At 44.9% G+C, this 23918-nt stretch overlaps 3 protein-coding genes across 3 annotated transcripts; 2 read left to right on the top strand and 1 right to left on the bottom strand.

The window, feature by feature from the left end:
- The first annotated feature begins 8559 nt into the window (after positions 1-8559).
- Positions 8560-12462, top strand: LOC124704622 (probable LRR receptor-like serine/threonine-protein kinase At3g47570). Its single transcript, XM_047236894.1, has 2 exons — positions 8560-11476; positions 11564-12462. The coding sequence occupies exons 1-2, from the start codon at positions 8659-8661 to the stop codon at positions 11926-11928; spliced, it is 3183 nt and encodes a 1060-aa protein (XP_047092850.1). The 5' UTR covers positions 8560-8658; the 3' UTR covers positions 11929-12462.
- On the bottom strand, positions 11865-14155 carry LOC124704623 (signal peptidase complex catalytic subunit SEC11A-like). Its single transcript, XM_047236895.1, has 8 exons — positions 14057-14155; positions 13364-13476; positions 12885-12956; positions 12709-12744; positions 12578-12623; positions 12358-12445; positions 12214-12271; positions 11865-12118 (listed from the first exon to the last, which is right to left on the bottom strand). Exons 1-8 carry the CDS (start codon positions 14133-14135, stop codon positions 12068-12070), a joined length of 543 nt encoding a protein of 180 aa, XP_047092851.1. The 5' UTR covers positions 14136-14155; the 3' UTR covers positions 11865-12067.
- Positions 14156-17390: 3235 nt separating this feature from the next.
- Positions 17391-21561, top strand: LOC124704621 (probable CoA ligase CCL12). Its single transcript, XM_047236892.1, has 13 exons — positions 17391-17514; positions 17643-17902; positions 18013-18214; positions 18285-18325; positions 18526-18648; positions 18792-18865; positions 18974-19194; positions 19781-19875; positions 19951-20167; positions 20242-20367; positions 20795-20893; positions 20980-21189; positions 21277-21561. Exons 1-13 carry the CDS (start codon positions 17419-17421, stop codon positions 21388-21390), a joined length of 1878 nt encoding a protein of 625 aa, XP_047092848.1. The 5' UTR covers positions 17391-17418; the 3' UTR covers positions 21391-21561.
- Positions 21562-23918: the final 2357 nt, after the last annotated feature.

Below are 23918 nucleotides of genomic sequence, written 5' to 3'. Positions count from 1 at the left end.
AAAACTAGCAACTAATTTTTTTGTATTTTGATTTAGTGCAGCAAACAAAGTAGTAAATAAAACTAAGCAAGACAAAAACAAAGTAAAGAGATTGGGAAGTGGAGACTCCCCTTGCAGTGTGTCTTGATGTCCCCGGCAACGGCGCCAGAAAATATGCTTGATGGCGTGTAACTCACACGTTCGTTGGGAACCCCAAGAGGAAGGTATGATGCGCACAGCAGCAAGTTTTCCCTCAGAAAGAAACCAAGGTTTATCGAACCAGGAGGAGCCAAGAAGCACGTTGAAGGTTGATGGCGGCGGGATGTAGTGCGGCGCAACACCAGGGATTCCGGCGCCAACGTGGAACCCGCACAACACAACCAAAGTACTTTGCCCCAACGAAACGCAGTGAGGTTGTCAATCTCACCGGTCTTGCTGTAACAAAGGATTAGATGTATAGTGTGGATGATGATTGTTTGCAGAAAACAGTAGAACAAGTATTGCAGTAGATTGTATTTCAGTAAAGAGAATTGGACCGGGGTCCACAGTTCACTAGAGGTGTCTCTCCCATAAGACAAGCAGCATGTTGGGTGAACAAATTACAGCTTGGGCAATTGACAAATAAAGAGAGCATGACCATGCACATACATATCATGATGAGTATAGTGAGATTTAATTGGGCATTACGACAAAGTACATAGACCGCCATCCAACCGCATCTATGCCTAAAAAGTCCACCTTCAGAGTTATCATCCGAACCCCTCCAGCATTAAGTTGCAAAGCAACGGACAATTGCATTAAGTATGGTGCGTAATGTAATCAACAACTACATCCTTAGACATAGCATCAATGTTTTATCCCTAGTGGCAACAAGCACAACACAACCTTAGAACTTTCGTCACTCGTCCCGGTGTCAATGCGAGCATGAACCCACTATCGAGCATAAGTACTCCCTCTTGGAGTTACAAGCATCTACTTGGCCGGAGCATCTACTAGTAACGGAAAGCATGCAAGATCATAAACAACACGTAGATATAACTTTGATAATCAACATAACAAGTATTCTCTATTCATCGGATCCCAACAAACGCAACATATAGAATTACAGATAGATGATCTTGATCATGTTAAGCAGCTCACAAGATCCGACAATGATAGCACAATGGGGAGAAGACAACCATCTAGCTACTGCTATGGACCCATAGTCCAGGGGTAGACTACTCACACATCACACCGGAGGCGACCATGGCGGCGTAGAGTCCTCCGGGAGATGATTCCCCTCTCCGGCAGGGTGCCGGAGGTGATCTCCTGGATCCCCCGAGATGGGATCGGCGTTGGCGGCGTCTCTGGAAGGTTTTCCGTATCGTGGCTCTCGGTATCGGGGGTTTCGTCACGGAGGCTTTAAGTAGGCGGAAGGGCAAGTCAAGAGGCGGCACGGGGGCCCACACCATAGGCCGGCGCGGCCAGGGGTGGGGCCGCGCCGCCCTAGGGTTTGGCCACCCCGTGGCCCCTCTTCGTCTCGTCTTCGGACTTCCGGAAGCTTCGTGGAAAAATAGGCCCCCGGGCTTTGATTTCGTCCAATTCCGAGAATATTTCCTTACTAGGATTTCTGAAACCAAAAACAGCAGAAAACAGAACCGGCACTTCGGCATCTTGTTAATAGGTTAGTTCCAGAAAATGCACGAATATGACATAAAGTGTGCATAAAACATGTAGATAACATCAATAATGTGGCATGGAACATAAGAAATTATCGATACGTCGGAGACGTATCAGCCATATAAAGATTTCAGCAACTTGCACACCTTTCTTTCTTCACCTTTTACTACAAACCCATCAGGCTGATCCATATAGATTTCCTCTTCCAACTCTCCATTAAGGAAAGCTGTCTTTACGTCCATTTGATGAACGATAAGACCATAGGAGGCAGCCATGGATAGTAGTACTCGAATGGTGGTAAGTCTAGCGACAGTGAATAGGTGTCGAAGTAATCTTCGCCTTCTCTCCGTGTGTAGCCTTTCGCTACAAGCCGCGCCTTGTACTTTTCAATAGTACCATCGGGTCTTAGCTTCTTCTTGAACACCCATTTGCAGCCCACAGGCTTGCATCCATGGGGTCGTTCTGATAGCTCCCAAGTTCCATTAGAAAGAATCGAGTCCATCTCGTTATGGATAGCTTCTTTCCAGTCATCTGCATCTGGAGATGCATATGCCTCTGCAATGGACGTGGGAGTATCATCCACAAGGTACACAATGAAATCATCACCAAAGGATTTTTCAATCCTTCGTCTCTTGCTCCGTTTAGGAGCTTCATTGTCATCCTTCTCGGTAACATTCTCAAGTGATTGTTCAAAATACTCATTAGACGTACTTGGACTCGGGAATTATCTCGGTAGAAATTCTAGCAATGCTATGCATATCTTTCATAGGAAACATATTCTCAAAAAATGTTGCATCACGAGATTCCATAATAGTATCAACATGCATATCAGGTACCTCGGATTGAACTACTAAAAATCTATATCCTACACTCCGAGGAGCATAACCTAGAAAGATACAATCCACTTGTCTTTGGTCCAAGTTTGCGCTTCTTAGTAATTGGAATATTGACTTTCACCAAACATCCCCATGTGCGCAAATACGAAAGTGATGGTTTTCTCCCAGTCCACTCCTCGTAAGGGGTTTTATCTTTATTCTTGTTAGGAACTCTATTCGGGACATGACATGAAGTCAACAAAGCCTCCCCCCACCATGCCTTTGATAAACCAGCGAGTGGCTAACATGGAATTCACCAAGTCGGTCGGCGTGCGGTTTTCCTCTCGGCAACCCCGTTTGATTGGGGTGAATAGGGAGGCGTCCTCTCATGAATAATGCCATGTTCCTCACAGAATTCATCAAAGATTTTAGGAAAATATTCGCCACCACGATCCGACCTAAGACGCTTGATCTTTCTCTCTAGTTGATTTTCAACTTCAGCCTTATAAATTTTAAAGTAGTCTAAAGCTTCATCTTTAGTTCGCAACAAATAAACATAGCAAAATCTAGTCACATTATCAATCAAAGTCATGAAATATCTCTTTCCACCTTTTGTCAATACACCATTCATCTCGCATAGATCAGAATGTATGATTTCTAGAGGTGCCAAGTTTCTCTCCTCGGCCACCTTGTGAGGCTTCCGAGGTTGCTTTGATTGCACACAACTATGGCACTTAGAACCTTTGGCAATGGTGAAATTCGGAATTAAACTTAAACTGGATAGCCGAGACATTAAACCAAAATTAATGTGACATAAACGAGAATGCCAAACACTGGTATCATCACTAACATTGCCACATATATGGTTCACAGACTTATTACTGAAATCAGAAAGCGAAAAGCGAAACAAGCCTCCGCACTCATAGCCTTTACCAATAAATTGTCCAAACTTGGAAACAACTACTTTATTCGACTCTAAAACAACCTTAAACCCATCTCTCGCATAGAAGGGAGCCGCTAACGAGATTCTTGTTCATAGTAGGGACATGCTGCATGTTCCTCGACTGCACGATCTTCCCCGAAGTGAACTTCGGATCTACCGTGCCAACACCACGAACGAAGCATGTGACCCATTCCCCATCAAGACGGAAGAATCCCGGGCGACCTGGTAAGAAGTGAACATGGATATGTCAGCACACACATGAACATTAGCACTTGTATCAATCCACCAACATGGAGATTGAAATACCGAAAGAACGAGTAAAGAGATTACCGTACCCATCGGCATTGCTAGCGGTCACCGTGTTGACTTGCCTCGCCTTTTTCTTGCGGTCCGCCCTCTCCGGACGGTCCTTAGAAAAGTGGCCAGTCTCTCCACATGTAAAGCAGCTCGGATCCGCTTTGTTTATCATCTTCTTCTTCTTGAAGGTTGTAGTCTTCATAGGCTTATTGAAGGAGGGCTTGTTATTCCCTTTGTTCTTGCTGTAGGGTTTCTTCCGCACCATGTTGGCGCTAGACCGACCCTCTCCTTTCTCGGTATTATCCTTAGCCGTAGCTTTCTCCTCAACATCAAGAGATGCTATCAGATTTTCAACCGATATCTCCCTGTCTCTTGTGTTTGAGAGTTGTGGCAAAGTTCCTCCATGAAGGGGGCAACTTAGCGATGATGCATCCAAGCAACAAACTTGTCGGGTAAGGCACACTTAAGGAGTTCAAGCTCTTTCGCAATGCACTCGTATTTCATGAGCTTGTTCGACTACGTAACGGTTGTTAACCATCCCGATGTCATGGAAGCTCTCCATGATGTACGGTTCATCGCTCGCATCGGTTGCACCGAACTTAGCATTCGGTGCATCCCGTAGCTTTTTGCCATCCGTTATGTGCATGTACACATCACACGGACGATCGAGCAAGAATACTTACAACGCATCCGACGAAGAGATTATTGTTTTCCTTGAACTTGTTCTGATCTTGGTCAGATATAGTTCCTTCAGGTAAACCATCAGTAACTTCGAACACTTTCAGATGAGTAAGCCAGAGCATGGCCTTATACTGCCACCTCTTAAAGTGCACACCGGTAAACTTATCCGGCCTCAGTGCATCAGAAAACCAGCCATTGTTAACTCAGGAAATTGCCTACAATTAGGTTTTTGGATTGTTGGATAATTAGGCACAATTTCCATGATTAATTCCAGAATATTAAGCATGACGACAGTAACTACTAACATGTGAAACTCGAACATACTAGATGCAGTGATCAACATAAACAGTAGTAGAGCAAACAGTACAGCATCCTTCGTTAAACAGATCGAGATATGTCGCACGTACCAATCTGGTGGAGGTGGCGGTGAAGGTGTAGCAGACGATGTCGCCGCATTAACGTTGTTGATGACAACGTTGTTGACGATGGGGACGACGGGTCGAAGTAGACGGCGTTGTAGACGACGGTAGGCAGCACCGCCCGACTTGGATGGAAGGCGACCCGTGATGAAGAGCTTGAGCAGGCCGCGCGAGCGCTTCCCAAAAACCTAATTCGCCCTCTCCCGTACAGGATCGCAAGGACGAGAGGTTCCGGAGACCTGCTCTCCCGTTCGCCGATGCACGTCGGCGCGCGGGATGGAGTAGGCTACGATGGCGGCGCAAGCAGAGAGAGAGGTGGAAACCCTAACTCGTGTATAAGATGATTTCTGCGGTAGCCGGGCAGGAGATTATATAGGCTCGGGAAACCCTAGGCAACGTGGGCCACGCCCACGTCGCACGAACGTTTCGAGTCGGTTACATATAGCCCACGATCCGGGAGCGACCCGAACCGACTAACTGCGACGCGTCCGTCTAGGACTCTGTTCGTTTTTCCTGAGCTGCAAAAAGTAAGGAAAGTCTCGGCTCGAGGCTCAATCCACTCACCACAAGCGCAGCGCGCGCGTCGTGACGTGACGTGACGTGTCGTGTCGTGTCGAGGAGGAGGAGGAGCGCGAGCGTGTAGCACTCCTATTCTTACTCACTTACTAGTGGTGGAACAACCCACCTTATAAGGTGGTCTAACTTCCTCCCAACTTTTCATGTGGGACTAAACTTCCCACCTCTTGCCACTCCCTAGTGAGCTGCCACCAATTTGGGCTCAAACTCACAAGGCTGCCACTATGTGGACTTTGAGATTTATAGGAAAAACTGAAATCTAATTTGGACCACTAAAAGTGGGCCCAATATTTCAACACCAAGAATTTTCAGCACAGAATGACATCATGATAAGTTTCGTCGATGAGGCATTACTTTCGTCAAAAGATCAGATTTGTCAAAAAAAAAAAAAAAAAAAACGAGAGAACACATGCCAACAGTAGCTGCCCCTAGAAACCTTTATGAACTTCCGGGAATTCCACACGTGCGAACAGTAGCTGCGACAACTCTATCTACACGTGCGAACATGAGCGACAACATGTACAGTCTTGTTAAATTCCACACATCCGAAATTACCGTGTCTATTACCCGTGGAACCATGCCCCAAGTGTCATGGTCAGACGTCGGCATTTTGCCCGTCTCTTTTAATCTGAATCTGTTGTGTAAGCATATTCCACACATCCGAAATTACCGTGCCAATTACTACTTGTGGAGCCATTTGCCTGTCACGGTCAGACACCGGCATCTTGCCAACTCTTTTAATATGAATCTGTTTCCCTCACTTGACCGCAGACCCAAGCTCAAAAGTCATGGCTTCCAATTCGTCCCGTACCCGGACCCGGAGGCAACTATAAAAGCGACCAGAGCAAGAGCAATGCTTTGGTCAGCATAACTTCAGGAGTTCAGGTACATAGCTTTGGTCAGCATAACATCAGGAGTTCAGGTACATGCATTTGCTCTCTCCAGAACTACCTTAATTTAGAGCATCTCCAGCCGCGTCCCCCAAAGCATCACCCAAAGGGATTTGGGGTGCGCCGGACAGGAAATGCGTTCTAGCCGCGTCCCCCAAAGCCCATTTTTGTCCGGCGCGCCCCCATTCGGTGTCCGGCGCCCCGAGCCCGTCCCCGTCCCACAGGGGACGCACCGGGGACGCCGGACACAACGAAAAGCGAGACGGGGAGTGGCGGGGCCGACGCGTCAGCGGCACAGGGAAAATTCGTCTCCCGCTCCCGCCAAATCGCGCCTATACCGCCGCGCATTTCAGGCCTCCCAAAACATATCCCGCCGCCGATTCATTTCTCCTATCCCGCCGTTCACCCGTCGTCCACCCGCCGCCGCTACCCTCTCCACATGGCGCCGCCGACAGCCCCCAAAAAGATGGCGAAGAAAGCGGCCAAGAAGCCGCCGGGCAATGGGACGAAAGGGGCGACAGCGCCGTTCGCGAGGCCGCGGAAGGCGCCGGCTTTGAAGAAGAAGCCTGTAGGATGGACCGACGATGAATGGCAGCAAGATTGCCTGCGCCGGAAGCTACCGACGGCGGAGCGGAAAGGACGGAGGGCGGTGGAGCTGGAGAAGAAGGCTCTGGCGGCGCGCCAGCAACAGCACATACTGGCCGGGTGTATCGCCGCCACCAACGCGAGCCCATATAGTACGAACGTGCCGGTGTACGTTCCGGGAGTCTTCTCTCCGTCGTCATCCGCCTTCTACAACGACGGCCCCTCCGGCACTCCCGGGTGCGTGACGCCTAACTTGTCGCCGCACTACCAGGATGCGCTGCCGCACGGCGGCTTCAACCCCAACAACCTCTACTCCCCGGCGTACGAGCAGCGCGATCCAGGACCCGGTCCGGACGGCGCCCCTTTCACCGGCCGCAGGGGTCCGCTCGAATACGACGGCGCCGGTGCTGAGGAGGACGGCGGGGTTGAGGAGGAGGACGACGAGGAAGAGGACGACGAGGAGGACGACGATGAGGACGAAGAGGGCGGCGAGGAAGATGACGACGAGGGTGCCGGTGACGATGATCTCGTGGAGGTAGACGCGGACGGCGTGAGGAAGAAGAAGAAGAAGAAGAAGAAGAAGAAGAAGGCGTCGGGCACACGGGGCCCGAAGTGGACGCCTCTGGAAGATCTTTGTCTGTGCGAGTCGTGGGCGACGGTGAGCCATGACTCCATCATCGGCGCCAACCAAAAAGGCGGGAAGTATTGGGCGAGGATCAAGGCCGAGTTCGATGAGCGCAAGCTCATCAACAGCGACTACAACAAAGTGACAATGAAGAGGAGCCAGAAGGCAATGTCGACGCGATGGGCCATCATCCAGGCGTCACCAACGGTCTGTAATATGATCGCATGCACCAACGGTCTGTAATATGATCGCGCGCCCAGTACTTTGATCGATCGCTGCTACTCTGATCGCGACGAATCGGCGGGAACGATCTCTTTTGAATGCATCTATTTGAATTTTTTGATTGAGGGCGGCGTTTGGGGGACGCGGCTGGGGAGCGACGTCCCCCAAAGGCGGCACGAACAAAACTCGTCCCCCAAACGCTCGATCCGGCGCGGTTTGGGGGACGCTTTGGGGGACGCGGCTGGAGATGCTCTTATTCTCCCGAATTGCCATCCCATGTTCTTGTTTCTGTTATTTCCTTCCACGCCATCTTTTGCCCAATTCACGCAATCCACATGATAGCCCATTTCAACAACAAGAAACGGTGCAAGTTATCCTCCAAAACTAAAATTTGCTAGTATTCTTTAAGAGTATATTTACTGTAGCAAAGTAAACGGAGACCCAAGATTTCTCTTGTTCTTTGTTTTTTTTCCCTCAGATGAGCCGGTGTTTGTTTTGGCGACCCTTTTCATACAAACTGCATCTACACTAGACTCTATGCTAAACATTTGTTGCAAAATAATGGGTGTGATATGATCCGGTAAATTCTAATAGAAAACTAAACAATTCAATGATGTGCCATAGTAGGAATTGCACAGTTGCTCATATTGTCTCACCTTCTTATTACATCCATACCGCATTTACATGGCAATATAATTTTTACAGATTTTAATTGCACAAGTAGCAATAATTTACCAGGCTTCAGAAAGACTAACAAAACTAATTACAACACAAGAATACCCATTTTTTAAAACAGAAATGGTCTAATGCATATAATTAATGCTACTTTTCTACTTGATGATATAATATTCCCGTGGTCAGTATTTGCTTTCATATCTGTTGATCCTTGCGTGTTAAACAAAACATACCAGAAGCTTCCAAGACTAATTCTGTTATGTGTTGGTAATTGTCAGGGAACTGCTACAAAATGTTTCCTGCACTAAATTTGCGCCTCTTGCTTCATCTGCTTCTACTGGCGACGGCTTCGTATTCTCATGCACTGGCGTCCAGCAACGAGACTGATCTCGATGCCTTGCTAGAATTCAAGGCAGGTCTAAACCGCCAGTCAGCTGATGCATTCGCTTCATGGAACAAAACCACTGATTTCTGCAAGTGGCGTGGTGTCATCTGCAGCCTCAGGCATAAGCAAAGGGTATCTGCCCTGAACCTCTCCTCGTCTGGGCTTCTCGGCTACATAACCCCTTCCATCGGGAACCTCACGTACCTGAGGAGTTTAGACCTCAGCTACAATCTGCTACAAGGCGATATCCCACAGACGATTGGCCAGTTGATGCAAATGTCATACCTTGACTTATCAAATAATTCGCTCCAAGGTGAAATGCCCCGGACAATTGGCCAGTTACCACAGTTAACATACCTATACCTATCGAATAATTCGCTTCAAGGGGAAATCGCACATGGCCTGCGGAATTGCACTCGTCTTGCAAGTGTCAAACTTGACCTGAACAAACTCGATCGACGAATCCCTGAATGGCTTGGTGAATTGTCAAGGATTGAGACCATATCAATCGGGAAGAACAGATTCACTGGGATCATCCCACAATCACTTGGAAACCTCTCGTCGCTGCGGAGATTATACCTCAATGAAAACCAGCTAAGTGGTCCAATCCCTGAGAGCCTTGGCAAGCTCAGAAAGCTTGAGGGTCTAGCTCTGCAAGTAAACCACCTCTCAGGAAATATTCCGGGAACGCTCTTCAACATTTCATCACTCGTCCATGTTGGTCTGCAAATGAATCAACTAAATGGCACGCTGCCCTCCAATTTGGGCCCGAACATCCGACGCCTTATCCTTGCTCTAAACCATTTCACTGGAAGAATTCCGGCTTCCATTGCGAATGCAACCACAACTCAATCCATGGACCTCTCTGGTAACAAAATCAACGGAATCGTGCCTCCAGAGATTGGAACACTCTGCCCAAAATACCTGATGCTCAATCAAAACCACCTGAAGGCAACCAATGTTCAGGACTGGGGGTTCATCACTCTCCTCACAAATTGCACAAGCCTTCGTTGGCTCACACTGCAAAACAACAAGTTTAGCGGTGGGTTCCCGACCTCTGTCGCAAACCTATCAGGGCAACTTGAAGCCCTAGATATCAGATACAATGAAATCTCTGGCAAGATACCATTAGGCATTGGCAGCTTTCCCAAACTATTCAAGCTAGGGCTCTCTGGCAACCATTTTACTGGCCCTATACCGGACAGCATAGGAAGATTGACCAGGCTCCAGTTCTTGACACTAGAGAACAACCAACTCTCTGGGATGATACCGTCCTCACTCGGGAACTTAACACGGTTACAACACCTTTCAGCAGATAACAATATCTTAGAGGGACCTCTTCCAATAAGCATTGGAAATCTACAACAGCTTGTCAGTGCAACCTTTTCGAACAATGCGCTTTCAGGTCGACTACCTGGAGAGATCTTTAGCCTATCATCCTTGTCATACATTCTGGACTTGTCTAGGAATCATTTTAGTAGTTCTCTTCCGTCCCAAGTTGGTGGCCTCACAAAGCTCACATACTTGTACATCCATGAGAACAACTTATCTGGGATGCTGCCAGACGCTCTCAGCAACTGCCAGAGCTTGATGGAGCTCCGTTTGGATGGCAACTACTTCAACGGTATGATTCCTTTGTCCATAAGTAGAATGCAAGGCTTGGTACTGCTGAATTTGACCAAAAACAGACTCACGGGAGGGATCCCTCAAGATTTAGGACTCATGAATGGCCTGAACGAACTGTATCTTGCACACAACAGTTTGTCTGCAAAGATCCCCAAGACCTTGGAAAGCATGACGTCCCTTTACCGGCTCGACATATCCTTCAACCTTCTTGATGGCCAAGTCCCAGGACATGGTGTGTTCACCAATTTGACTGGGTTCACTTTTTATGGGAATGCTAAGCTTTGTGGAGGTATTCAAGAGTTGCATTTGCCTTCGTGTCCAGCCAAAACAGTTGGGCATGGTCAAAGGATAACCCGAGTCATTCGAAATGCAGTGATCCCAAGCATTACAATCATCTCGGTGTGCTTTATAATGGCAGTATGTTTCTTCTCACTGAAAAATAAATTAAGACTGCCATCAACTTCGGTAGCTCCTTCCTTGACGGGTGACATGTATCCTCGAGTTTCTTATTCCAACTTGTTTCAAGCAACAAATGGCTTCGCAACTGACAATTTGGTCGGTACTGGACGGTATGGATGCGTCTATAAGGGGATGATGACACTCAACAAGTCAGTGCGCACTATGGCTGTGAAGGTTTTTGACCTTGAGCAAGCTGGTTCCTCGGAATGTTTCCTGGCCGAGTGTAAGGCACTTGGCAAAATTCGACACCGTAACTTGATTGGAGTTATAACTTGCTGCTCTTGCTCTGACTTCAAACAGAATGACTTCAAAGCCATTGTTCTCGATTTCATGCCTTATGGGGGTCTTGATAAGTGGTTACATCCAGGCATATATGCATCAAATCCAGTAAAAGTTCTAACACTAATGCAGAGACTGAGTATTGCTTCTGATATTGCTGCCGGTCTAGACTATCTGCACAACCACTGCCGGCCAACAATAGTTCACTGCGACTTCAAGCCCAGCAATATTCTTCTTGGGGACGATATGGTTGCTCATGTTGGGGACTTTGGCCTTGCAAAGATTCTTGCAGATCCAGAAGGCGAGCAATTGGTCAATTCAACGAGTTCCGTAGTGGGAACAATTGGATATGTTCCACCAGGTAACAAAAATTTACATTATTATCGTTCCATCAGGTCAGGCAGCGTTGCCATGTGTATTATTTATTCATGATGTTTATGCACTGCAGAATACGGTGAAGGTAGTCAAATTTCTCCAAGTGCGGATGTGCATAGCTTCGGTATCGTGCTCCTTGAGATGTTTACAGGGAAAGCGCCTACACATCCTATGTATACGGATGGATTGACCTTGCTCGAGAATGTAAAGTCAGCATATCCAGCACAACTGATGGAGATTATTGACCCCTTTCTGCTATCAGTTGAGAAGACACGGAGAGATATCAATAGTTACATGTACTCTGTCACAAGACTTGCACTAGCATGCAGCAGGAAAAGACTAACTGAGAGGCTGTCCATGGGAGATGTCTTAGCTGAGATGAACAAGATAAAGGCTTGCTGTGTTGTAGAAGTAATCAGGGAATGTAGTTCTGAGTGATGGAACATCAATGCATTGTTTCATAAGAAGTACTAGCTGCAGTCTGCAGAACTATCGGAAATTATCCCCACTCATATCTTTTGTCCTCGGTTACGTTTGCACTGCAAGACCAAACTAGGAGTATGTGGCAAAGTCATCTTCAGTCTTTCGATGTTATCACCAGCAGCCCCAGCGCGCCGATCAGAAGATACTGCAGCAAGAGGCATCATACATCCGCATTTCAGCAATTGTACAATTATATATCATCGCTTATACCTCCAGGATGGTCAGTTATACTAAACATACCTTGATTATCGGCTGCTCAGTCATCACAATCGTAACCCACCCGACATATGGAAGAAAGCTGTTCACATAACAAAAGGAAAACGTCAGTGAATTATTTTTCTCCAGCATGTAGGAAGATAAGTGCCAAATGTCATGGATACTCACCCTACAGCCCGTCCCATAATGTGATGCTGCTGAAGCCAATTCTGACCATGCGCATACAAGAGCCGGTCATCGCCAAAATTGTTATCGCCTGAAAGGCAATTGATAAGTTGAAATAGTATGTTGCTAGATATTGGTTATTTTTGCAGGACGGCACAAACTGCTTTATATTGAGCACTATAATCACTGAAGAGATGGCACTGAAAAAGAAAACGATGGATACCTTTCGTGAGGATATCAACTTCTCCACTTTCCTGGCGTTCATGAACCTATATAGAAGAGTATTAAAGTCAAAACAAGCACAAAGAACAACTCAAATCCAACACAAATATAATTTCCTTAAAAAAGACTTGCCTTAATCACACGGTGAACAATCGGAATTTCACGGCCCTACATACATAACAACCAGATGTAAATTTACTATTCCGAGATTCATGTAGAAGCACACAGTATATTTGAATATAGGACCAACAACTGAAGAGTCCATGATTCAGCTGCTGATTTATGGCTTACAAAGCAGTATGGCTTACATCAACATTAAAAACAACAATTTCTCCAGTTCGGATGGGCTGTTTGCTCATGCGCAAAAACAGGATATCACCCTGCAAAGCATATAATTAATCATTGTTACAACACACAAAAATGAACTCTGAAGTGGAACTAAAACTTAGATAGTACGCACTCATACAGATTACCAAATAGGGAACTTAAAGGAAAATTTTGGGATGAATGGTGCCAATAAGGCAACCTTCCACCATTTGCAAAACAGTAGAGTACGAAAATTTCTACAAAACCATATATATATCCTCATAAACAGTATATGCGGAAATGTCTGCATGTATATATCACATATGCAAATTCCAAATTTAGCTTTAGATTGATCTATCACTGGTAAGTGCACATTTTAATAGAATCAGTCAACAGAAAACCATGTCGAGTCCTCAAATGCCTACTGATAACAAAAGCACCATTTAAGCCCTTTCTCATACTGTGTGACTCAGTAACTGACCCTCTTAAATCCAGGCTCCATGCTACCAGAAAGAACAACGACCACTGGGGACTCGCTCCCAGTCGCGACCATCAATCCCTTCCATATGATCAATGCCGACGTCACGATCATACCTGCCATATAAAACATTCGAAACTCCCGAATAAAAGTACTGTTGTAATTAATCAATCAAATTACCTAAGACTAAAGAGCATCAAAGCCCAACCAAACTAACAATAAAAGGTTGAGTGATAAACCCATTCCTTCTCTTATCCCTAAATATGATGAGTTCATGTATACTGTATGTCAGAACAGTAATGAGCACCTGCGCAGCATTAGTAACAACGGGTAAAAGTAAACTATCACACTCATCATTCATGGAGGACAGAAACTTCCCAATTCACTTCTACAATGCTTATCATATCCAACGAATTTGCTCCTGTATATACTTTTTTGCATCTCTACTGTTCTTTAAACAGAAACTTGATACAGCTCGCAGAATCAGATCACGAACCCCAAAACCTCCGTTCCCATTGTTACCAGCGAGAATCCCCAAAACAACTAATCAAAATCACGGAAACACTACTGAAATCATACAGTGAACCCCTGACCACGAACCCACTGATCTGAGCGCGAAAATACTTCTCGGAATGCCAAAAACATCAGGAAAGAAAGCCGGGGAAGGAGAAGAAGTGATGGTAGAGCGGGCGTCACCGAGGCTGATGATCTGCGCGAGCGCCTGGCGGACCTGTATCGAGCGGATCGACTCCACCTGGTCGCCGACGAACCCCATCTCGCTCGGCTCTCGTCGGAGAACTGACCACTTTTTCAGACAGAACCCCATGGGTGCTCCATATTAGCTTCCAGCCCGACGTGGCTCGGTACACGTCAGGGAACCTATTTTGGCTCGTGGGATGGGGATCGGACGGGCGAGAGCTTATTCTGTTCTCTCGGGCTCGTGATACTGGGCATCCAGTATCATATATACTCCAAAACAATTTATTCCATGGCATATTGTATATAATGCATATAAGAGTATATATTTCACTTCTTTCACCTCATACATTATTCCAGTTATTCTATGGCATACGGTAACTGATGAGTGCCTTTTTAGCATGTTTTTACACCGTTATTTTATAAAGATATCTCTGAGTATTAATAAGATTTTTTAATTTTACCACGCTACCGCGTCCTTTTATGCTTGTATACGCAGGATCTCGAATAATAAGGCAATGATGAATATCAATAAAAACTACTCCCTCCGTTCCTTTCTATAGTGCCTATAGATTTTTGGCATTTGTTTTAGAATATAAGGTTGTAGCTTAGCTTTTTTTTCAATTACCCCTCCCCGTTCAGCTCCCAAACCGTTCAGGTCCCAAATTTGTTATGGTAAGTTAGTAAGATATGAATTTCCTAAATTTTATGTTGATCTCAAATTGTTCAGCTAGGGGTCTTGTGTAAAAAATACTCTTGCGCTAATTTCCGTGCCAAAAAACAATAGGCACTATAGAATGGAACAGAGGGAGTATCATTTTTATGACATTTTGACGTGATAAAAATCATTTAAGCACTTAATTATGCACCTGAACGAAAGGGGAATGCGAGGACAACTTCCAGTAGGTTTAGCGGGCATCGGTACGGAGGAGCCCGCCCGTACGACTTGCCAGAAGCACCGCCTCGTCAAATACTTTCATCTCGCGCAGACGGCGTAGAGATATGAGACACATATAGCTTCAAAAAACACAGAAACCGCGGCATCTCCATCACCATCACCGATCCATTCCTCCTTCAACCATAGTTGTGAACCCGATTGCTATTGTGGATTTGTATTCGAATTCATAGCATTATTTTCATCCCCTTCATAAGATTATGATGATGTTCTTGATTGTTTTCATGTGTGAGTAGTTCCTTTAGTTCTTGGGGAGATGGAGAAACCGTAGCCTAAATATGAGATGAATCTAAGATGATTTATGATTTTAAGTTATTAATGTGTGTTAGTTTTCTCTCTTGATATTATATGTTGTACACCATGTAATATGGTCTCGAGAGGGAACTATCATTTGAAGTGTGGTAAAGTGAACATCGAGAAGTGACATTACCGTATCGGCACTTTAACACATGGATGAGGGTGATAAAGGAGGACTCACCAATCTCATATCGATAATCATGAGATAAAACCCTTAATTGTGATAGTCAATATGTAGTTTGCAGTAAGGCTAGCCGCATTGGTTAGTTAGAGATGCGATGACCGATAGCTTTCTAGACGCATCTTGTTATGGAGTTCCTCCACACACAATATGATTAAAAGCATATTTTATCTTGATTAACATGAATCCTAGTGTTAGAGGTGGATCCAATAATACTGAGAACACTTTATTGTATATAAGAGTACTGTGCGTGAAAACCACAAGTATAGCTCAAGCTACATGTAGCTTATTTTTTGAAAAATTAAAAAAATAACATTATAAAGTTTCAAAAAATGAAAATAAATCTTGTGTTGACAATGGTGTACTCTACCAACATGAAAATTCTTAAATAAAAAAATCTCATAATTAATGCTGTCCAAAAAATATCTGACATCAACAATAGTGAACAGCGCAAACTTTCAAAACCCCAAAATCTGTCAGATTTTATTATTTTTGCACAACCTTAAATATACGGTATCTGAAGTTGAAATTTTGCACATTGATATAACTCAACATTCTCTACATCTGGATTTGTTTTCAGATTTTCTAAAGAACTTTAAATGCTATTTTAAATTTTTCAAAAAATGAGCTACATGTAGCTCCTAGCTCGTCCTAATTAAAAAAATCCGCACTTTCCTAAAGTACATGCTTGTGCGAGACTCCACTATGATCCATTCCTCCGGCTGCGCCGCCTGAGTGCGACTGCAACGACGAAGTGAAAGTGACCGGCGTGAAGAGAGATGACCGGCGGCGAGTTGGCACCCGATCGAGAGCTGGTCTACCTAACCAGTAACCACCATTCGCAGCGCGCGCAGCGCACCACACCTTCTACCTACCCTGCAACGTAGGTACTAGAGCCGAGCGTCTTGGACTCCTTTCTCTTTTTTTTTTTTTCTGCATCGAAGCTTTCCTCGTCATCGGATCAATCAAAAGTCCAAATGCGCTCGCCGATAAAATAGTAGTAGCTGTGCTCGCGCCGAGGCTGCAACTGCGAGGCGAGCTCTGAGACTGAGAGCGAGCAGGGACCAGGGAGGAAAGCCCAAGCGCGCGGGGCGGCGGCATGGCGGCGACCGCGAGGGGGAGCTTGCGGGAGATCCGACACAGCGACGTTGAGGCGGCCGGGCTCGCCAGAGCCGACGCGGGGCGCTTCCTCGCCGCGCTCCGCTCCGCAACCGCAACCGCGTCGTCGTCGTCAGGTGGCGGCGACGACCCGGCCGCCGTGTGGGCGGCGGTGGCGGCTGCTGGGGTGCTGCGGCCGGAGCACCCGCACGCGCTCCACCAGCTGGTGTACTACTCCGCCTACGCCGCCTGGGACCGCGCCGCCCGGGGCCCGCCGCCGTATTGGTTCCCCTCCCCGTAAGTGCCTATCTCCCAGCATCTGTTACCAAATGTTTGATGCAATTGAGTAGTCGTCGAACAGGAAGGACCAGTTGGTGCTGCTGGCCGGCTGTCAATGGCGCCTAATAAATTGCGGAAGTTGGCTGCTAGTGTTAGTCTGAGCTATGCAAAACTTTAAGGGAAACATCTACTAATTCCACCCATCAGTTAAGCTTGTGATTCCATTTAACACTGTATTTATGTCTAACAACAACAACAGTACTACAGTAAGATAGTGCTAAGATTTTGATAGCTTGCAATAAATGACTGTTAAGTCTGTAGTAAGATTCACTAAGGTGTCAAGTGGGAGACCAAAATTTGAACTAGAAAATACAAAATTAACTATAAATGAGGAGTACTTTGCTGGGATCCCACTTGCATTTCTAAGACTCACATCATCTGAACAACGGAGTATGTGATACGACGATCGATGTATGCTACGCTTTGCTTCATGACACATGCTGTTTCGATTGTTACAGGACTGAGTGTAAGCAAACAAATCTTGGGAGAGTGATGGAGGATATCGGACCTCAGCTGCTAGGATCATTGTATAAGGACCCGATTTCGAGCTTTAATCTCTTCCACAAGTTCTCAGTAGAGAATCAGGAGGTCAGTTTTTTGCGAATTGGGAATTTACCTCACATTATAAGTGAACAACTAAAATATCAGTTCTAAGCTTTCTTTCTTCATAACCTCAAGTGTAAGCTTAGTCTCCTAGTTGCTATATGTTTTCTTAGGTCTACTGGAAGATGGTGCTAAAGACACTCTCAGTCAAGTTCCTGCGAGAACCAAAGTCGATTCTAGATACATCGGATCAATCAAAGAAAGGAGGAACATGGTTCCAAGGTGCAGTGCTTAACATTGCTGAATGTTGTCTGCTACCTTGGCCTTCCCAAAACAAGACAGATGACAGCACGGCTATTGTCTGGAGGGATGAGGGCCTTGATGATTATCCGGTGAACCGTATGTCATTGAAGGAGCTCCGAACTCAAGTGATGTATGCATCTCTTATAAAATTAAAAGTATGGAGCATACATAAACCTTGGATTATTTTTGTCTTATTCTGCAATGTCCATAATCATGGTTTTGTTGCTTTGGTGTTTTCAGGATTGTTGCAAATGCCCTTGATACCATGTTCCAAAAGGGGGACCGGATTGCAATAGACATGCCTATGACATGCAATGCGGTCATCGTGTATTTGGCAATCATCCTTGGTGGCTTCGTTGTTGTGTCGATAGCAGACAGTTTTGCACCTCAGGAGATTGGCACTCGCATGAGGGTCTCAAATGCAAAGGCAATTTTTACTCAGGTTAGATCGTACCAAGCCTTACATCCTTCAGTACTGTCGTAGGGCTTGTAATAATTTCATGAAATTTCAGGATTTCATAATTAGGGGAAGGAAGAAATTTCCACTTTACAGGTAAATTATTGCATAACTTAGTTTGCTCCATTTTTTTTTAAAAAAAAGGCAAATAATAGCTACTCTTGTAGGATCTTGTCCTGTGAAAATGAGTTCTTTTTTTCATTGATTTACTACATATGTTTTACTTATAGTTTCTTCTATGAACTTACTCAACTATCACACACCAATTCTAAACTATATTGAATTCTGCTCTCCAGCCGTGTCATGGAAGGGACTTCATCCAAAGCTATTGTAATTCCTGCAGCTGGAGACTGTCTTGGAGTTACACCAAGGGATGGTGATATATCCTGGAAAGATTTTCTTTCTCGTGCTGCTGGAAGGTATGCAATATATTTGGTCCTTTGAGTGTCACACCGTTATAAGCGAATATGTGAGTTTAGATGTTTTGTATGAAACATTTAACTCTTGGAACTAGGTGATTGATATGTGATCAGCATTGCAAAAAAATGCTTCGGATTTGCAGGTCATCCATGTACTCTCCAGTTTATCAATCTGCAGACGCGCTAATTAATATACTGTTTTCATCGGGAACAACTGGTATAGAGCATCCCCTGACACCTTTTCCTTTTTATCTCTGGTTTCCCCATTTTTCTTGTTCACTACTTTTTATGTGATTTTGAGCTTTGTTATTTGCTTCTTGTGCAGGAGATCCAAAAGCTATACCGTGGACACAGCTTTGTCCCATAAGATGTGGAGCTGATACCTGGGGACATTTGGATGTTCGTCCGCGTGACATAGGTTGCTGGCCTACAAATCTGGGTTGGGTTATGGGACCTATAATATTGTTCTCATGCTTTCTAACTGGTGCAACTTTGGCTTTGTATCATGGTTCTCCGCTTGGACGTGGTTTCTGCAAGTTTGTGCAGGTGTGGCCTAATTTGTACCATCAGTTACTTTGAACGGCTTGAGGGGATTTATCCACGTTTTGTTTCTAGGGAAAACAACGCAATGTGTACTGCATATATTACATTTATAATGTTCTGTTTGTTTGGGGGAAAACAGAACAATGTACTTAGTGTTCTAGAAAAAAAGTATTTTAGTTTTACAGGAGAATATGTACAGCCAAAATAATAAATCTAACCACTGAAAATTATATACACATGACTGAAAACTGGGTTACCATGGCAAGCTCCTATTTGAATTTCTTTCTGTATCTAAATAAGCTCATCTGAACTACTTAAAAATACAAACATGTGGATAAATCAATTACATCTGCCTCCATTTGTAGTTATATAGACCTTGCTGCCTTAACCTTGAGCTTATTTATATACCGATTATTTCTCTTGAATGTAGTATAGCTAAAGCTTACTGGGCAGCAAAATTAACCTCAAAGCCTGTTTTTTTGTGACTGAATATGTTTGAATTTTCTCAGAAGTCTGAGCAATGCATACTTATATTAGAATATAAATATAAATTGATCTTACTCATGCACTCCATTGAAATGTTTTGCAGGATGCCCGTGTGAATGTGTTGGGAACTGTCCCTAGCTTGGTGAAGTCATGGAAATCTGGGAATCTGACTGAAGGGCTAGACTGGACCAAAATCAGGTATCTACTTACACTGTTAGAAGGAGAACAGCTTCATTACAAGCTGGTTGATGGAAGTTATAATACTTTATGCAGGGTACTTGCCACAACAGGGGAGGCTTCTGATATTGATGATAATTTGTGGCTATCTTCCCGTGCCTGCTACAAGCCCATTGTTGAGTGCTGTGGGGGCACGGAGCTGGCATCCTCATACATTCAAGGGAGTCTTTTACAACCACAAGCTTTTGGAGCTTTCAGTGGTGCATCAATGTCCACTGGTTTTGTCATACTTGATGAACAGGGAAATCCATATGTAAGTGCTGGTGATTGAAATTGAGTTTGGTAAGTGTGTTCGGGGCAATAACAGTTTAAATTTTGCCATTACAGCCTGATGATCTACCTTGTGCTGGAGAAGTGGGTCTCTTCCCTTTATATTTTGGTGCTAGTGATAGGCTTCTCAATGCTGACCACAATAAGGTTTACTTTGATGGAATGCCCATTTACAGAGGACGGGTATGGAGTCGCTTATCTTGGTTCTCCATTTAGTTTCCTACACAAACGCTGCACAATTCAAACTTTTAACAACAAAATCCATGTGGTTGCTTAGCTTCAGTCATTTATCTAGACTGCTGGATAAAATTTGTTATGAAGACATTTGCAGTAGTCAACTTGTTAAGCTTTACAAAATCAGTTGTGTTCTCCAGGTTTAACAGTAGAACCCTGCCGAGAAGGCGAGAAGCAAACACGTGATCTACACATGCTATTCTTTTCTGACATCATTTGCAATGATAATTGTGCTACAAGAAAATTAGTAACATTATAGTTAATGTTCCCTTCTCTGCTGAACCAACCAAATAATCCAACTACATTCTGTTAGAAGTTATCAGTAATAGCCAGAACTGTGAAAGCTCAACGTTTCATGGTGGTACTTCTAATGCAGCAACTCCGACGACATGGAGATATAATCCAGAGGACAGTAGGTGGTTACTATATCGTACAGGGCAGAGCAGACGACACTATGAATCTTGGAGGAATTAAGGTTAACCTCCTTTTAATATTTTCAACCCTTCTGTTATCACCCTTGCATTTCACAAAACCAATTCAATACTGCTATTGCCTGAACAGACAAGTTCTGTAGAGATCGAACGGGTTTGTAATAGAGCCGATGAGGGTCTACTAGAAACAGCAGCAGTTAGCATCAAACCTTCTGGTGGTGGACCAGAACAACTGGCTATCTTGGCAGTGCTAAAAGATAGATCTGCACCATATGACGCAAATCTTTTAAAGAGCAGGTTTCAGAAAGCCATCCAGAGGAACCTCAATCCTCTTTTCAAGGTAAGAGCTTCTCTTTTCTGAATTTTTCCGGTTCATACGATGGACACATATGCAATGAGAGTTGGGATCGTTTGTTTGCCCTGACAGGTGAGCTACGTCAAAGTCGTCTCCGAGTTCCCGAGAACTGCTTCAAACAAGCTGCTGAGAAGGGTCCTAAGGGATCAGTTGAAGCAAGAACTCACAAATCGTAGCAAGCTATAAGGGGCCAGACCGATATTTCATTTCTCTTCGATAGGAAATGGCCCTTCATATTCCAAGTATTTGTACTTACATAAGCAATAAGCAAGGGCTCGAATCCCTTTCGGTCGTTCGCAAAAAAAACTTTTTCCATAGATACATTTTCATATGAAAAAACTTTTTCGTCGGAGGTCATATGCACCAGAAAAGCAAAGCCGTTTTACTGAAACATGACGCTATTTTGCAAAAAAAAATTGAAATTCATGTTTGTTATTTTCATTAAAACTAGATGACATAACATATGGACATGTCAAAGGATTTTATTTTTTGAAATTTCTATCATTTTCTTCATTTTTCCGAAAACTGAAAAGGCGCTCCACGATCGGCGAACCAGTAAGGTGGTGCGCCGGCGGTAAGGGGGGCTACGATTTTTTTCCTGTCCTGGACCTAGTCATCCCTTATCCTGGCACATCAATTATTCGCTGCGCCGACGGTATTTGGACACCATCGGCGCCCATAAAATAGGTGCGCCGGTGGTATTATAGCACCGGCGGACAGTGGTAGCTCTCTATAGTTATTTTCATAGTAGTGTCTCTCTCTCACCATTGTTGAAACACCAAAAAGGTTGGATCTCCATTTCTACCGAACCAACACCAAATCCCTTTGGCAGAAAGCAAGAGGATACGATCCCACCAAGCCAAACTTCATTCCCCTTGAGTTCATCGAGCAAGGTTGTTAATCTTGGGTTTGTGGAACACCCTAAGCGGCTAGGGTCACTCGGAAGCATTCCGATTGTGGATTTGCTCCAAGAAGTAGGTTTGGGGATTAACTTAAAGTCTACCACTAGTGGGTGAGTTATTCCTTCGTGGAATAGTCTCCGGAGAAGAAGGTAAGACTTCGTGGGATCCTACACCTTTTCAACGTGACGTACCTCCCCCCAACGAAGGAAATACGGGAATACATCTTCGTCTCCGCATGCTTCTGTTATATCTAACCGATCTCCTTACTTGTGTTGGTTACATTTGTGATAGCCTTCTTGCTTGAAGTACCTTGTATCATCATCTAGGTTGCCTCACTAGGCACCCTTACTATTCCGCAAATTCTAAAATTGCAAAACAATTTTAAAAATAATTGTAGAACCTATTCACCCCCTCCCCCTCCCCCACCACATGTCGCCCCAGTGAGACCTCCAGCAAATATCTCACCGGCTTGCAACCTCGTCGACCATAGCTGGCAGCACAGCCGACTACCGATGATGGAACCACTAGCCTCAATTGGTAGCGTTGTTTGTGGCGCAACAATGATCTTGAGTATATGTCGAGTGCAATTATTGCGTATTTGAGAAATGTCACTACATTTCTTATATTTTGAAATATGCCACTTTAATTCTGAAGATTCTTTGAAAAACGCCACTCCCAGTCTTCCAAAAACGCATGCATATTTCGAAAGATGAAAATTGTAGTGGTATTTCTCAAATACGCAATAATTGCAGTGACATATATCTAATTAACCCCAAAAAACAGAGACAACATAAAAAAGGCCATGAACATCACATAGCCAAAAAAATATTGACATCAATATACTTAAATTCAGTTAAATTTAGTATGGTTTGACTTTGACTAAAATATATGCGTCATGTATTTTTGAATGGAGAGAGTAATGGGAAGATGTGTTATCTAGACGTTGAGTTCACCTTGCGACTTCAATCCAATATTGCTCCTTCTCCTTTGCGTCTTTTAGCTGAAAGTGTGGGACTATCTTATGATATCGAATTTGTATCGAATGCTAGGGATACACCGATACATACCATGATACAAGAACAATTCTACCAGATTAAGGCATATCAAGGTAAAGGCATATCAATTGTAGTATCAGGAATTGAGGATACTTAAAGTTCGATCGTAGTACGTATTCCGGATATATATATATACTTACCTAAAAGCTAAGAAAACTTCCGAGGCGTTTCCAAAAAAACACTAATAGCTCCATGACGGTGGTCCGTGGTAGTACTGTATTACTACTCCAACGTGTGCTGGCCCTACTAAGTTAGGTCCCAGCAGTCTAGACGTTAGTTTATTAAACTCGACTTTCTTTCCCCGGCCCTCTCTCCCATCAGATCAACGTAGGGTTAGGGTTAGGGCGGCGGCTGCTGCTTTGTTCCCGATCGGCGATCGCCATGGCTAGTCGCAGCGGCACGCCCGAGCCGGAGGAGACCGTCGTTTTCCCTGATTGGGTGATGCTGGATCGCATGGGCCACACGAGCTGCCACAACGACCATGCCGCTGCTCACGAGGCCGTAAACAACGACGACACCGCCGCTGCAGTACACACGTCAAGCGGCCACTCCTGCTTTTTGTCCTTCGTCCTCGCGGCACCTCCAAAAGTCTCCTACCTCACTCTCCACTGGCCGGAACTCTCAGCAGACGAGTCCGGGTTCCACATGCCCGCCTATCCCTACGTGCTTGCAGCCGACGGCAATCTCGTCCTCCTCGGCGTCTCCGTCCGGAGCAATCCGCACCTCAACTGCGCCCCGTCTGGTCTGTTCGTCTACA

Source organism: Lolium rigidum, chromosome 3 (genome assembly GCF_022539505.1).
Source record: "Lolium rigidum isolate FL_2022 chromosome 3, APGP_CSIRO_Lrig_0.1, whole genome shotgun sequence".
NCBI classification, from domain to species: Eukaryota; Viridiplantae; Streptophyta; class Magnoliopsida; order Poales; family Poaceae; genus Lolium; species Lolium rigidum.
This window is presented reverse-complemented; position numbering and strand designations above follow the sequence as displayed.